General features: G+C 45.7%; 1 protein-coding gene across 12 annotated transcripts in view; it reads right to left on the bottom strand.

Annotated features, from left to right (window-relative positions):
* LOC144936916 (chromodomain-helicase-DNA-binding protein 9-like) overlaps positions 1–13,915 on the bottom strand; it is a 164,391-nt gene that overhangs the window by 40,634 nt on the left and 109,842 nt on the right. For all 12 annotated transcript variants that reach the window (XM_078864153.1, XM_078864151.1, XM_078864152.1 and 9 more), the window contains 3 exons: positions 12,653–12,796; positions 8,539–8,794; positions 7,730–7,940 (listed from right to left, as the gene is read on the bottom strand). In XM_078864153.1, the coding sequence (XP_078720279.1) occupies positions 7,730–7,940; positions 8,539–8,794; positions 12,653–12,796 (611 nt within the window). The remainder of the gene's footprint in view (positions 1–7,729; positions 7,941–8,538; positions 8,795–12,652; positions 12,797–13,915) is intronic.

Here is a 13,915-nt window from a genome sequence, read left to right as displayed (position 1 = left end):
TGGAGCCTCCGTCAAAACAACTGCCTGCGACACGAGCCGCCAAGAGTGAGACCTCCCGCCATCGCGATGCATCTGCGTCGTGCACAAACGCTCTCACCCGCTCCGGCGTGCACTCGTGCCGACCTACTCAAAAGTCTGGATTAAGAGAGGTGGTGGCTCGGTCGCTCTTGGGGCTCGTACTGATCGTGTCGCACCACAGATTCGAGCACCGCAGATATATCTCGGGGTTAAGACACTGGGGATGGGTGCCGCTCTCTTTTTTCTAGGGTTACGTCCCCATTTGAGCACCAGGCCAACATTTCTGTCATCGTGGATATGAATGCAGCCAGCCACATGCGATTAAATCTGGTCTCTACGTGTTGAGGTTGATGGTTTCTAACTGATCACTAATGACCAACATGTGAACTTGGATTTCCACTTAATCAGTATCACCCTACAGTGTGCATATCATTTGCTTGACTGACATGCAGCAAAACGCAATTGTCGAGGGCATGAAAGAAACATTTTCTCGTGACGAGGAAACCCAATTAAGTTCTTCCCTACACAACTGGAATTGATGATACAAATTAATGGGCATAGTTAAATTCGGTAAAATGCGTGTGGCTTTATATGTTGTCCGGTTATTGTGCCCTTCGTGTATAAGCGTGAACGTTCATTTGCCGTGAGAGTCCCAACCTGCTGGCCCCGTGAGATGGCGAGGAGAGGGCAGAACAACCAGTGGGCTTGAGCTGGTCACTTGGTATTTTTGGGGTCATTACTCCCCTCACCACCCCCTAAGCACGAGTTGATCTTTGTCAAGGTCCGTCTGTATCCCTCCCAGTTGGAAAACCTATTAAGCGAGGCAATATCGAGACATGAGACCGTAGTGGGTAAATTGGGATTAGTATTATCGGTTTACACGCGATTCAGATAAATTGCCAGTTTGCTCTCCCAATGAGGCAGTTAAAGTAAAGGAAATGTTTCTTAAATCCCCCCCCCCCGTCTCCCTACAGCGATTTACACGGGTACATCACAGTTAGCTGATCGGCATGTCGCGTTTGGTTGGGGTAATGTGTGGCTGCTCCTCTTTCAAGGCATCTGGCCAGCTTGGAAAAGTAGGCCAAGCATTCTGTAAAGCAGCTCACTAAGATTTCCTCTAGTCGAGGCCCTTCCACTAGTCAGTGTGTGAGCAAGCAACTGCTGGCCTGCACCATTATCTTTAATCATAAGTTATAATGCCCGTTTCCGAACTTGTCATTTCATTAAGTCATAACCCACATCGTTTTAAAGAGGTCCTCTCGTGTTCTGGTGAGAAATTCTATTGGCGATGCGTAAGGTTTGTGGATTTGGCCAACGCCAACAATGCACAATGGCCTACTCTTGCGACGGGCGTCGTGGGATTTTTCACATCCGTGAGCGAGAAGACGGGACGTCTTTTGGCAAGGACGGCATTCTGGTTTAATAACGTCCTGCAAGACGTTCTGGGCCAGGGGAGATGGTGACTGAATAGAGCTTGCCTTCAACCAGACCATCTTGTAGCGTTCTACGTACTGTTGGTCTTTGCAAGGCTTGCATTAAATATAAAATGTTGATAAAACTTAATCGCCGTCCTACGAGTGCAAACTCGTGGACTTGAGGAACAATAAAAAAAAGTTCAGCTGTAGCACTGCAATTGCTGGGACACAGCACTGCTGGTAGACTTGAGCGAGCTCTGCAAAAGCTCTGTAGAGGGTAATTTTGGCCTACTCTTCTACACCGGCCAGATGTCTTCAAAGAGGTGCGAGTACCCACACTTGATCCCACCACGACTGTTTTGTGCCCATTATGCTGCTGGGTGGAAGTGGTAGGACTGAAGAAACTTGCCCATCTATCCTAAAAGCCCGTCGTTGCGTTTGTCCGTCAACTAAATTATAAGAGCCTTTCAGAAGGCCTGAATCAAAACGTTATAGAATTACCCCCCTCCCCCACAAAAAGCAATGTAGTTTGTAGGCATATATGGCCACACACGCAAAATACAATAGACTCAAGTCAGTCGTATCTGCATACCTGTCAACCCCTTACAGTGCCCACCTTATTACAGACCAATTCAGACCTTATTGGTCACCACGTGCCCTTATAAATCTCAACGTTCATCCTAAAAAGTCCCATAACAAGGGAGAAACACAGAAAAAAATGGCAAACATTTTTTTTAAACTCAATTTTTCCGTACAAGAATACAGGTAAACCATATGGGTTGACAGGTATGTATCTGCACACATTGAGGAGGGGAAGAAGAGGACATCAGTGGGGGCGACAGGTGAGGCCTACGAAGCGCCGAGAAGCCCTCCACAAGAGCTAGAATCAGGTGGGCATGAGCCGTCGAAATTATAGTTGTTAAAATTTGCCACATGGGAAGATTGAATGCAACGTATGTTTTGTATATATATTTAATTTCTTTCGCACTGTACGTAGCCAACGGTTATAATCAGAGGTGTGGGGGAGGTACAATAAACTAAGCACAAAAAGCAGTTCTAAAGAAATTAGTTTTCAATCTGGATGTAAAAGTGCATAGCTCCAGGCTACAGTCTACATTATAGACTACCAGTGCACTCACTCAGTTTAATAACCATTGCTACAGTCTACATTATAGGTTGACAATACGCTTACCAAGCTTAAAAACCAGGCTACAGTCTACATTATAGACTGCCAGTACACTCACCAAACTTAATAACCAGGCTACAGTCTACATTATAGACTGTCAGTACACTCACCAAACTTAATAACCATTGCTAGTCTACATTATAGATTGCCAGTACACTCACTCCGATTAAGAACCAGGCTCCAGTCTACATTAGTGTTTTTTATTATTTTATTTGTATCATTTGTATTCACTTTCTTTTTTTATTATTCTTTTTCTATCAACGTGACTTTACCGAAAGAACCAAAGAATATGCATAGCTCCAGTGGCTTCCTAATATCGAAAGGAAGAGCGCTCCAGGTAGCCGCAGAAGCGCATCTGAAAGCGTACGAATACTGCAAGTCCAGTGTGTGGGGAATGGTCACCTAGTTCAGAGTGACCAAGAGCAGGGAATATGCAGGCTGCTTGCGAGACACGCCTTCCAAAGAGTACACATCCTCCGATGTCGTATGCAGGTATGGGTGTGCGCGTCAATTTACACAACAGCCACGTGCACGCAGTTCACAGGCAGGCATTTACATACACACAGAGACAAGCATGCGAACACACAGGCGGACAGATGTGCTTTGGTACGCAGACAGGCACGTACGTACGCACATACGGATACGTGCACACATGCACGCAGATACCCGCAAGCATGCACCCAGACGCACAAAGACAGAGATCCCCCCTATAGCCTTGACATAATGTTGGGACAAGTGCTCTTCCTGAGCACCTATGTAGGCCAGCATGGCACATGAGGGGGTGGGTGGCCAGCACCACGACCGGCCACCTTTGTCTCCCTCGTAGTGAAGTTTTTTACACATCACCCTAGGTACTCATTTAAAGCAGAGTCGACCTAGGGGAGGCCCAGGATTGGTTCAGATAATCATAACTGGTGTTGGCTATGAGCGGAAATCGAATTCGGGTTGCCGGGTTCGTAGCGCAGCGTGCTACCGGCTACACTACCACTCCCCTCCCAGACGCACAAAGACAAAGGTCCCCTGAATAGCCTTTACAGACTGTTGGGGCAAGTACTGTTAGCGAGCACCAATGAAGGCCGGCACGGTACACGAGGGAGTGGATGGTCAACACCATGTCAGGCCACCTTTGTCTTCCTCGTGGCGATGTTCACACATCACACCAGGTACTTATTTGAGGCCGAGTCGACCTAGGGCATGCCCAGGATTGGTTCAGATAATCATCACTGGTGTAGGCCGTGAGCGGGAATGGAACTCTGTTTGCCGGGTTCTTAGTGTAGCGCGCTAACCGCGACACCACCGCTTCCCACCAGACACACACACATGCACACACACAGACGTGCAGAGACACACGCACGCTCGCTCGCACACGTAAGTACAGTCGCATCGCACATAGCCTGGAGAAGCCCAGTGCCAAACCACAAGAAAAAAAAACGGCTTCATGGTTTTTTCCCCCTCCAGCCGTGTGTGCCAAAGCCATGCTACTGCCAAAACCCACAAGGAAGGATGTGGAGGTTAACCCCTTCTCTTTCCGCAGCGACGAACAGGCACTATTCAGCTCAACAGACATTTTCAAATTTGCGGCAAAAATCTCGTATGACTTTTTTGGACATTATTAAGGTCAAAATGCAAAATGTCTCCTTGTTCAAACAAGCGCAAGGCATCGCTCACCTCTGTTGACGACCCTCACTAAATGGTGGAAAATACACCTTCCCAATTACCAGAAACAAGGGCCAGTATTTCAAGGGGTGACCAATGTTGACTTCCTATAAAGTGGTAGTCGTTTTTACCAACTTCAAGGAAGATGATGGGATGAATCAATCCCTGACAAGAAATGTCATTTGCAAGCTTACCCATAATAATGTACTCATTTATCTATCTATCCAGTCATCGGAGGGAGGATCCTGCATTAGCTTTTTATTTCAAGATGTTTTCAGCCAATTAATGATTGGTTATACATGTGGGAGGAAATTGGAGCACCTGGAGAAAACCCACGCGTGCGAGAGGGTAAGCTTTTACCAGTTGTACCCTCGGAGTGCCCTCATGCCTGCTTGCGAGAATATACGTTGAGCAACATTACATAAGGGGAAAAAAAAATAAACACTCATTACACAAAAAGGCCTCTTCTTATAATTGGCAATGCCCCCCCCCCCACTCAGAATAAGTGTGATTCTGAATCAGAATATTTATTTATACTGGAAGAATCTGATGAGCTATAAAGCTCTTTTTCACACATGTCCAACAACTAATCGACTCTTTCAGGCTCTGGCAAGGCCTCGCTGACGTGTTGTCAACACCCCTGCTGAGCGTTGGGGCAGCGGCGGAATCTGGGTGGCCCTTCTCACATGTGGGGGGCATTTAGCCAGAGCCATGGTGGCAGGGGGGAGGTGGGCAGAGCGCTTCTGCGACCTTCAGCGAGGCGTCTCGTGACGAGCGCACTCCCTCCCCGCTGGTGTCGCCGGAAGGCGGGCGGCGGCGGGGAGGGGATGAGCACATCGATGCCCGCGATGCAGTAACAGTCGGACTATTTTTTTACCAATTGCATGCTTTAGCTGCGAAAAAATACACTGCGCGTATATTTCTGTTGGTCTAAGTTACGGGTTAGTGTTAGTGTGAGGATTATCCTTGCTTTGCCATCTGATGCCTTAACCCAAAAAAATACAAAAATAATGTCCCCCTGTCTGAAAAGCCACTGTGATAAAGTCCACATTACGATGGCAAAGGACAGTCCCTCAATACAACACTCAGTTGACTTCCCACACAGTGGTACTGAGGAATGCACGTACTTTATTTGCCCAGAAATGCTTCAAAGAGTTTCAAGATACTTATTCAGGAGGTCGTGCATTACAATGTTTTGCCAAATTCATGAATGAGTGATATGTGGAAGGAAACCGCAGCAACTATAGAAAAAGAGTATGCATACAAGGGGATAACCCTCAAAGCTCTGCAGAGATAGATTAACTGCACTGCTGTACTGTCATCTCCTGACCACTTCATAGGCCCAGCCTAGAATGCCAGGGAATACCAGGTTTGTCTCATTTCCAAGTACTTACCAGGCAAAACGCTGCTGAGCTTGCTAAGCCACACATAATGGAATATTTGTGAAAAAAATCTTCATAAGCTCATGGGATTCCTCTAGTCTAAATAAAGATTCTGATTTTGAGCTTCGAAACTTGAATGAGATCGGGTTCAATCAGGGCGATTTGATGACCCCAGAGGGAACCGAGCTCATTTCTGACTGGGATTTGAAACCGCAACTTTCAAATCGGCGTGACAAAATCTCCTGCCGCAGTGCGAGTATATACCTGACGGCATCTGAAGTGGCACTGGATTCACGGATTTTGGCATCGCAGCTATTGCAAGCCCCAAAGACGCCGGACGCGTGCGGGGCATACTAATATCTCGTCAAACATTCCATCGCAAAAAAATAAATGACCGTAACACTGACCCCCCCAAAGCGTGCGTGTAAAATTTAATAAAATCGAAGTTTCTGTTAATGAAACACGTATCTGGGACACTGGTTGATTAAAATAAAGAAGTAGGAGTTTGGAATGGATGAACGGCACGCGGTGCTTCGCAGAAATGGAAATGAAGCTGCTGTGCCTGGAATTTACAGTGTAATAAAAAAAATAAGATCCCGGCCTGTATCACGCAAGATGCCGTGCCGTTCTGGAAACCAGTGCAAAAAATAAAAATGATGACATTAACACAAGCTGAGTAGTCCAGTCCAATAAGTCAGCCTCCTACTGCTTCACACAGACAGGAAAGCATTACCGAGTTTGTCCCTTAATTTTCTGTGTCCGCATACGGGGATTTATTTATTTTGAAAAGTTAAATAATTAACTTTGTGCACTAACAATGTGAAGGCTTATGCTTAATCGAAGGAATATCAGGCTCTCTTAATTAGAACACTATGTTCTGCACGACATTCCCCTCTCAAACATTAACAAAATATGGCATGCTGTGCAGATATATGTAAGTGACTTTACCGAAAGAACCAAAGAGTATGGATTCCTGCAGTGACGAAAGCTTCAAATCAAGTTAAATAGGTTCCAATGTATGTAGGGACGTGGCAAAAAAATGATATATTAAAACTCTGAGCGATAAAGCAACCACAATTATGATGAATGTCGTAAAGGACAAAACAATGCCATGACATTCGTACCCAACACAACGTGTAGGGGCAGTGCCCCAGATCAACAGTAGGGGGAGCAAACCGAGGGTGACTTGGTACAATTCAACTGTCCCTCACTGTCACCTCTTTTCTCATCGTCCACTTGTTTCACCAGAGTCAAACCTGTCTCCAGATCATCAGCTATATTCTGAGAGATAAATAACCCACCCTGACGTATTTACAGTCAAACAAAATTGGACAAGGCTGACGGTCTATGGATATTTCTTTTTTTAAGATTGTGGCCAATCCACTGCTGGATGAACACCTCCTCAAACCATGTCAGTCATAGGGGTTTGTTTGACGATATATTGCCGATATTCACGGTCACTGGGAATTGAACTCAGGTGCCGTGTTCTGTGCAAATACTCTTGGCCATGGCACCACTACTATAATCAATGTGTATCTGACCACGTGGCCACTGTGCTGAGCATGCTTGACTTACAATCGTAAAGTTAGAGAATGACTCGGCACATCACCCCTATGCTGTCACTAAATTGAGTACCACTCTGGATTAAGTTAACAGTGGTTGTTGTCTACACAGAATAGGGCTCAACAGAGTAAGCAATCTCAACAGGCGGTGGTCAGTGTTACCCATGGAGGTGAACACCACCCTGTACCCATATGAGCATTGAGCCAATCCAGTAGTGCTGTACACAGCTCTCCGATGTTTTTGTTATTGTTCTTCCTGAAGTTGCGACGTCCAATGTTTCGCTCCCACTAGCTCAGGAACGAGACTCCTTGAAACGAGCACCCAGCACGCGGAGAGAAATGTCGTTGAGACTAACACGCCGAACGATGCGCCGGTAACGCACTGACAACACGTCGGAGGGAGGGAGGGAGGGGGGAGCAAAGGCCAAGTCGACTCTCCCGCCGTGAACAGACGCGGATCATTCGAAGGCAGCCCCTCAGCAGGCCCCAGGGCTCGCCGTCGCGGCTCACCTCTTCTGCACCAGGTAGTCCTCCAGGATGTCGAGGCAGCGCACCATCTGCGAGAAGATGAGCACCTTGTGGCCACCCTCGCGCAGCCGGGGCAGGAGCTTGTCGATGAGCACCAGCTTGCCGGCCGCCTGCACCATGGCCTGCAGGTAGAAGTCTGGCACGTCGGCCCCGTGCGCCTCGCGGAAGTCCGACAGGATCTTCTCCTCCGCGCCTGTTTTGGGGGGAGGGGGGGGGGCAAACAGTGGGCAGACAGAAGCAGCTTGAACCGCTGACACCCTTGTGGTGGCCACTGAATGGGAGTAGATCCATTGGGCTGTGCAGAAATGGGAAACACCCCAAAACCACACCCCCCACCCCTTCTGTTCCTCCTCATTTTTGTTGATCTGCTCAATCAAGCAAGCGTGGTGTTTAGACGTCTAATTGTCTGCCTCGTTAAATGAGCATTAGCCAGGGAAAAAAAAATCCCTTTTGGCAGCCTTATCCCAGAGGTAAACACTCCCACATTCACAAAGCGAACGCCAGTGTATTATGTCCTTGACAACTGTAGGCTTTCCACAGTGATACCAATTTTTATCAAGTGCGATGAAGTGGGCAGGCCGAGTCGGTGCCTGATTGCCATTTGAACTCACCCACTTCTAATTGCGATTCGAGCACTATGAGCATAATGTCACCCTGTAAAAAAAAAATTACCATTTCCAAAATAAATCATTTCAGGGCACAATCCCTTTCCTATACAATGCAGACGACTGCTTCCGAGTCAAGATGGCCGATCACTGGTGACGCGGTGGGAGGGCCGCCCTGCCACTCACCGTTGATGAGGTAGGGGTGGTTGCAACACTTGCGCAGCTCCATCATGGTGTTCATGAGGTTGGGCAGGTTGGCCTGGCCCACTCCCTTGGCCAGGAAAGAGAAGTTGCGCTCCAGGATGGCACGGTAGTACTTCTTCTGGATGTTGGTGAGCTCCACCTCAATGATGGTTTCCTGCTTAGGCGCCAGGTTCTTCTCAACATCCTCCTTGAGCCGCCGGAGCATCATGGGCTTCAAAATGGCCTGGAGCTTCTGCACCTGTGCGCAGGTCGGGCATGGCGGACGATTACAAAACAACGCGACGCAAACCATCCCTGGAATGGCTTTGATCCTCTGAGTCAAATCAGCAATCAGGTGTCATTCAGAAATTACAGAGAGCAGTGGGACCCTGTTTGGTCAAGGATGGTCGATATAGAGATGTCCGCGTACGTTCTTCTGAAAACACTTAACGTGGCACTTATTTATTGAGAAAACAGAAGACACACCCTCCTCCCTCAGATGCAGCTGTGAGTTTCGTGCTTGTGAAATAAGAATAAAACCAATATTTAAATTCTCAGAGTCTCAGAATTTAGGCAGAATTTCTGAAGGCAAATATAAAGGTGATGTGTTTTTTTCTTCTGGGGAGTCATTGGTGACCAGGCTAAGAAAATCAGATGATTTCACTTGAGAATCCAGATTAATTGTGGGAGGCCGAAACCCATATTCCCTTGGTCTGACCTCTTAGCCACCGGCCACATGATAACATTACGTGCAAAGATAACGACACATTTATACATTTACGCGATCTAACCCAAAAAAAACTCTATTATGGATATTGGTGGCAAAAGTCTACTTGTTAAAAAGATAAGTGGATAAAATTGTGCGTGCAAGAAAGAAAACATTTTTGGATTTGAATCTTTTGTACGTCATCGCTTCAAGTTAACCCTGCAGCCAAGGAAGGCACTACATTTAAAAATCATATTCGTCAATCAAATAATGATGCCAAATTCTAGCAATTCATTGATTGGCTATGGGACTGTTTCAGATAGTTTGTGCATTTTTTAATTGTTTTGCATTGTTTTGTTAAACATTTGAATTCACTATTTTACGATCCCTACTTAAGTAACTTGAAAGTGAAAACTCAGGACTCAATGGGCTTTGATGTGAGTATAAAAGTCACCCATCTAATTTCCATAAACCAAGGTAATTGGACATAATCTGAGCAGAATGTACCAACAACTATTAATGCATCCTAACAATAGACAAAGTCAAATATCCCCGTATAGGCTTCACAGACTGAAGGAGCAAGTGTTGTTAGCACACCAGGTACTCATTTGAGGCTGAGAAAACCTAGGGGAGGCCCAGGACTGGTTCAGATCATTGTCACTGGTGTTATCCGAGAGTGAGAATTGAACTCTTGTCGCCGGGTTCGTAGTGCAGTGCGCTAACCGCTCTACTATCCCTCCCCATATCCTAACAATAACCACAACTGTCACCAACATCATCATTTCCAACACCGGTACCGTCACTGTTCAAACATTATCACACCCACAAACCCAGTCATCACCACTAATACAATCTTTACTATCACTTATGTACACCACCTCACTATCATCACTCATAACTGAAATGATTATAATTGACTGCTTTAGATGACACAAATACAAATTGCAACACAATCTTTAATAACACTGCTCCAAAATAAATCACAAAGCCATGTTTCAGGCAATGGCCCTTCTTTATAGTACACTAGCAGGTGTACCCGTTCTTCGCACGGAAATCCATAGTTTAGTCCATCACAGATGCGACGTCACCGCTCACTTGGCGTGCAATATATTATAACCATTCTATTTGGTTTTTTCGATGAAGTCACGTAGGTAAAAAATAAAAAAATAATAAAAATGAAAACAAATACAAATTTATTTAACAAATAAAATGTAATTTAATTTATATTGTTTACCTACGTGACTTAACCAAAAAAACCAAAGAGTATGGATCCTTGCAATCACGAAAACTTCAAATCTAGAATTATATCCATTATTGCGCCCCCCCCCCCCCCAAATAGAAAAGTCTATTTTGATACTTTTTGCATTGTGCACAATCTGGAAGCTACCCACATGTCAAATTTAAAGTTTGTTGCATGTCGGGAAGTATGCTAAACATTTCGAACAGACACACATATCCACTAATGTCCCTTTTATATAGATTAATAAAGTGTGCTTATGCACCACTGCCAATGCAGAACAACGAAAAAAATTATATATATTAATGGGTTACTCTATCAAAATATATTATTTTATTTAGCTCTTTTGTGAAATTCCCTTTTCATCATCTACGAAGGCTTACCATAATGGTATTTGCTATTCAAAACCGTTGAGAAAAAATGCGACTGCTACACTGAGATTGGATTTAAATACTTTTCAGAAGGCAAGTCAGACAAAGAGACAAGAGAGATGGACATTTGATTTTGTAAATAAAAGCATGAAACAAAATAACATACTGATGATATTAATTATAACAATGAAAGGAAGTTATTTAATCACTTAATAAAGACGGCTGAAAAGTTGTGCTCAAGAGGAAAATGACAAAAAAAAATATTAATCTCATAAGTTTGCTTAACAAAAGGAAATAAAAGCTTAAGAGACACAACTATAAAACCCAACAGAGTACGAAATAAAGAGGTGAAAGAGAGCGGAATAGGGTGTTGCTTTTGGAAAATTACATTTGACATGCGAATATGCCTAAAATAAACCACAACGTTTCCCCGCAGTGCATATTACCTGCCATGATATACATGGACTCTGACATGGAACATGAAACTCTTGCTGAGAAGTATGCAGAAGCACAAAAAGATTCATGTTGGCAATTACAATGAGAGCACATGGCACCACATGGGAGTTGCGAGACTCCACATTCACCGTTCAGGGTGGGGACAAATTGACGCCTTCACGTTTACAAAATACTTTTTAGAAAAATATATTCGTTGTGAACGTCCTTGACATGTTTAATGTTACTTCCATGAATATATTTTAGGTTCACGTGTCCAACCTTCAAATAAAATATCTATTCAATTTGGATATTGCCTAAACGCACATGATATTGCTGTCAAATTGATGTTATTAACAAAGCCGGTTGTGATGCTGACAGAGTTGAAGCTTGATTGCCAGGGTACAGAGTGAAAAAGTCGGAAAATGATGCGTCGGGAGTCCGAACTCGACCAGATAATGAATGGCTACAATCTATTCCCTGCACCAAGCTCAGATAACTTCTCATGCAGAGCACCATTATTACAAGTCCCAGCATGGCCACTGAGGCATGCACATCCTGAACCCCCACATCACTCACATGGGAATATTGTTTAGGCAACAAATAGCAATGTTGACTCATCAGTCAAGCGTTGCTACACCGTGGTGGCCGCTATAGGTCAACAGAATGCACAGCAGCAGCCGTGCCCAGCAGCATCCACTCACCCGGGGTAAAGACGGATGACATTAGCATGCTTAGGTTGCATTGTGCTCTCTGCTGTTGCCTGTTGCCGATTAGTATTGCCCGGCTGTCATTAAATGGATGTCCGAGCTGGCGAGTGAGTCATACGCAGAATCCCAATGACGGCATTCAACCGTTACGATGCGACGAGCAATATTTGCGCTTTGTCCAACGTCCAATTACCTATTCATTTAGTGTTGCTGTAACTGCTTATGCCTATTTGTGGAACACTTCTGCAGCAATATAAGGAAACACCAACAACTGCTAAAGCTTTTAGATCAATCTTAGTTGCCTGGGAGCAAGAAGACTCTTTTCACCAACAACTTTGCGAGATATTTGGTGTCTCATTAAGAAATTATCTTCAGAAAATAATCTGATATCACCAAAATGATCAGCGCCCATTTGGTTCCGTACGTTGATATCACACTGCATAACCTATGAGCCAGGATGGGATTTAAACTTGTAAACCCCATGTCACGTGGCAAACATTCATAAACAGGTGCTCCCAGCTGCCTATTGATGTGCCTTGTCTAACAGCTGTCCCCGAGATCTGCAAGACAATATCTCTCTCCGAGTCTCAAGGTACTCGTGCAGGAGCCTGTGTTTGGGAACATTCGGCCAATTCCTCAACCTGTCTTGAAGTGGCGTTACCTGCTCCTCCGACTTGAGCTGCCCAAACTCCTGCAGGAAGGAGGACTCGGAGGGGAAGCGCGCCGGCTCCAGGAAGTTGAGGAGGCTGAAGAGCTCCTCCACGGTGTTCTGCAGCGGCGTCCCCGTGAGCAGCACCTTGTGCTCCTGGCGACAACGCGCGGCCACAGACACCAACGCACTTCAACGAGCGCCCTTCCATCCACAGCATTCCTTTACTTGCCTTAAAGATTTGTACCGAGGCTGTGCGTCTCAGGCTGTCGCACGCGAGGTTCAAGCTTTGATAATGACGAAGTAGCCTTTAGGGTTGCCGTGAAGCGTGCCATAGCAGCATCCCCGTGACTGCACCGCAGCAGCTCTCCCATACGTCAAGACAATAGCAATGCGGTGACCTCAGTGCGATGACCGAGTGCCTGACTATGACTGGGACAGTGACACGGTCCAGCTGCTGCTCGACCATGCTAGACCGACATAGTAGCGCGTTTTCCACTTGTTCCAGAGGTTCACTGCTCGAATTCAGCGGCCGCCCTGATTAATATTGTGGCTTTATTTACAGCAGCAAATCCTCACCATCTGCTTCACAGTGGACGTGAAACATCACGTGACGTCATCGGCAAGTGGGCCATTGCGTGCCGATGTCACGGTCCAAATTTGAAATTACCCGAAAATTACTCAACAGAGATATACACAGCAATCATCAGGACACACACAGCAATCACTGCTGCCAACAAACATGATAGAACCCTCCTGAAAAAGAGTCAGGAGACCCAGCGAGGATTTTCGTGGTAAGTAATAATGAAAATAATCAAATGAAGTCATGTTTCCCCCTCATTAGCGAAGCGTCAGTCTTGTGTCAGGCAGCCCGAGACTCAAACTATTTGTTGTTTTGGTTGCACCTTACTCTGATTGGGTGGCAGCCCATTGAAATGTCTGGGTAATGATTATGGTGTTATAGCATTTGACAATGTTAAGGTCAAAGCATCTGAGCAGTGGGGAGGGAGGCGGGCACGCTCATCTCAATTGGCGGCGTGCAGGCAGCAGCACGGATTCCACCGTCTCTCCGTACAGCAGCCACTGTGGACCTCTCGCCAACTGCTCCTCACGTTAATAACACTGCAGCTCGTGCACATTTTACCGAGATGACAACCCACAACGCTCCGTGTGCACGAGTCAAGCGCTCTACCCACGATATAATGGTCTTTTTTTAAGTTAATTTCACAGCTAGACTGCGGCACGCCGGGTATCCTCCGAAGACATTACAGCAGG

Source organism: Lampetra fluviatilis, chromosome 17 (assembly GCF_964198595.1).
Source record: "Lampetra fluviatilis chromosome 17, kcLamFluv1.1, whole genome shotgun sequence".
Lineage (NCBI taxonomy): Eukaryota > Metazoa > Chordata > Hyperoartia > Petromyzontiformes > Petromyzontidae > Lampetra > Lampetra fluviatilis.
Note: the sequence above shows the minus strand (reverse complement) of the source record. Positions and strands in the feature narration are given on the sequence as shown.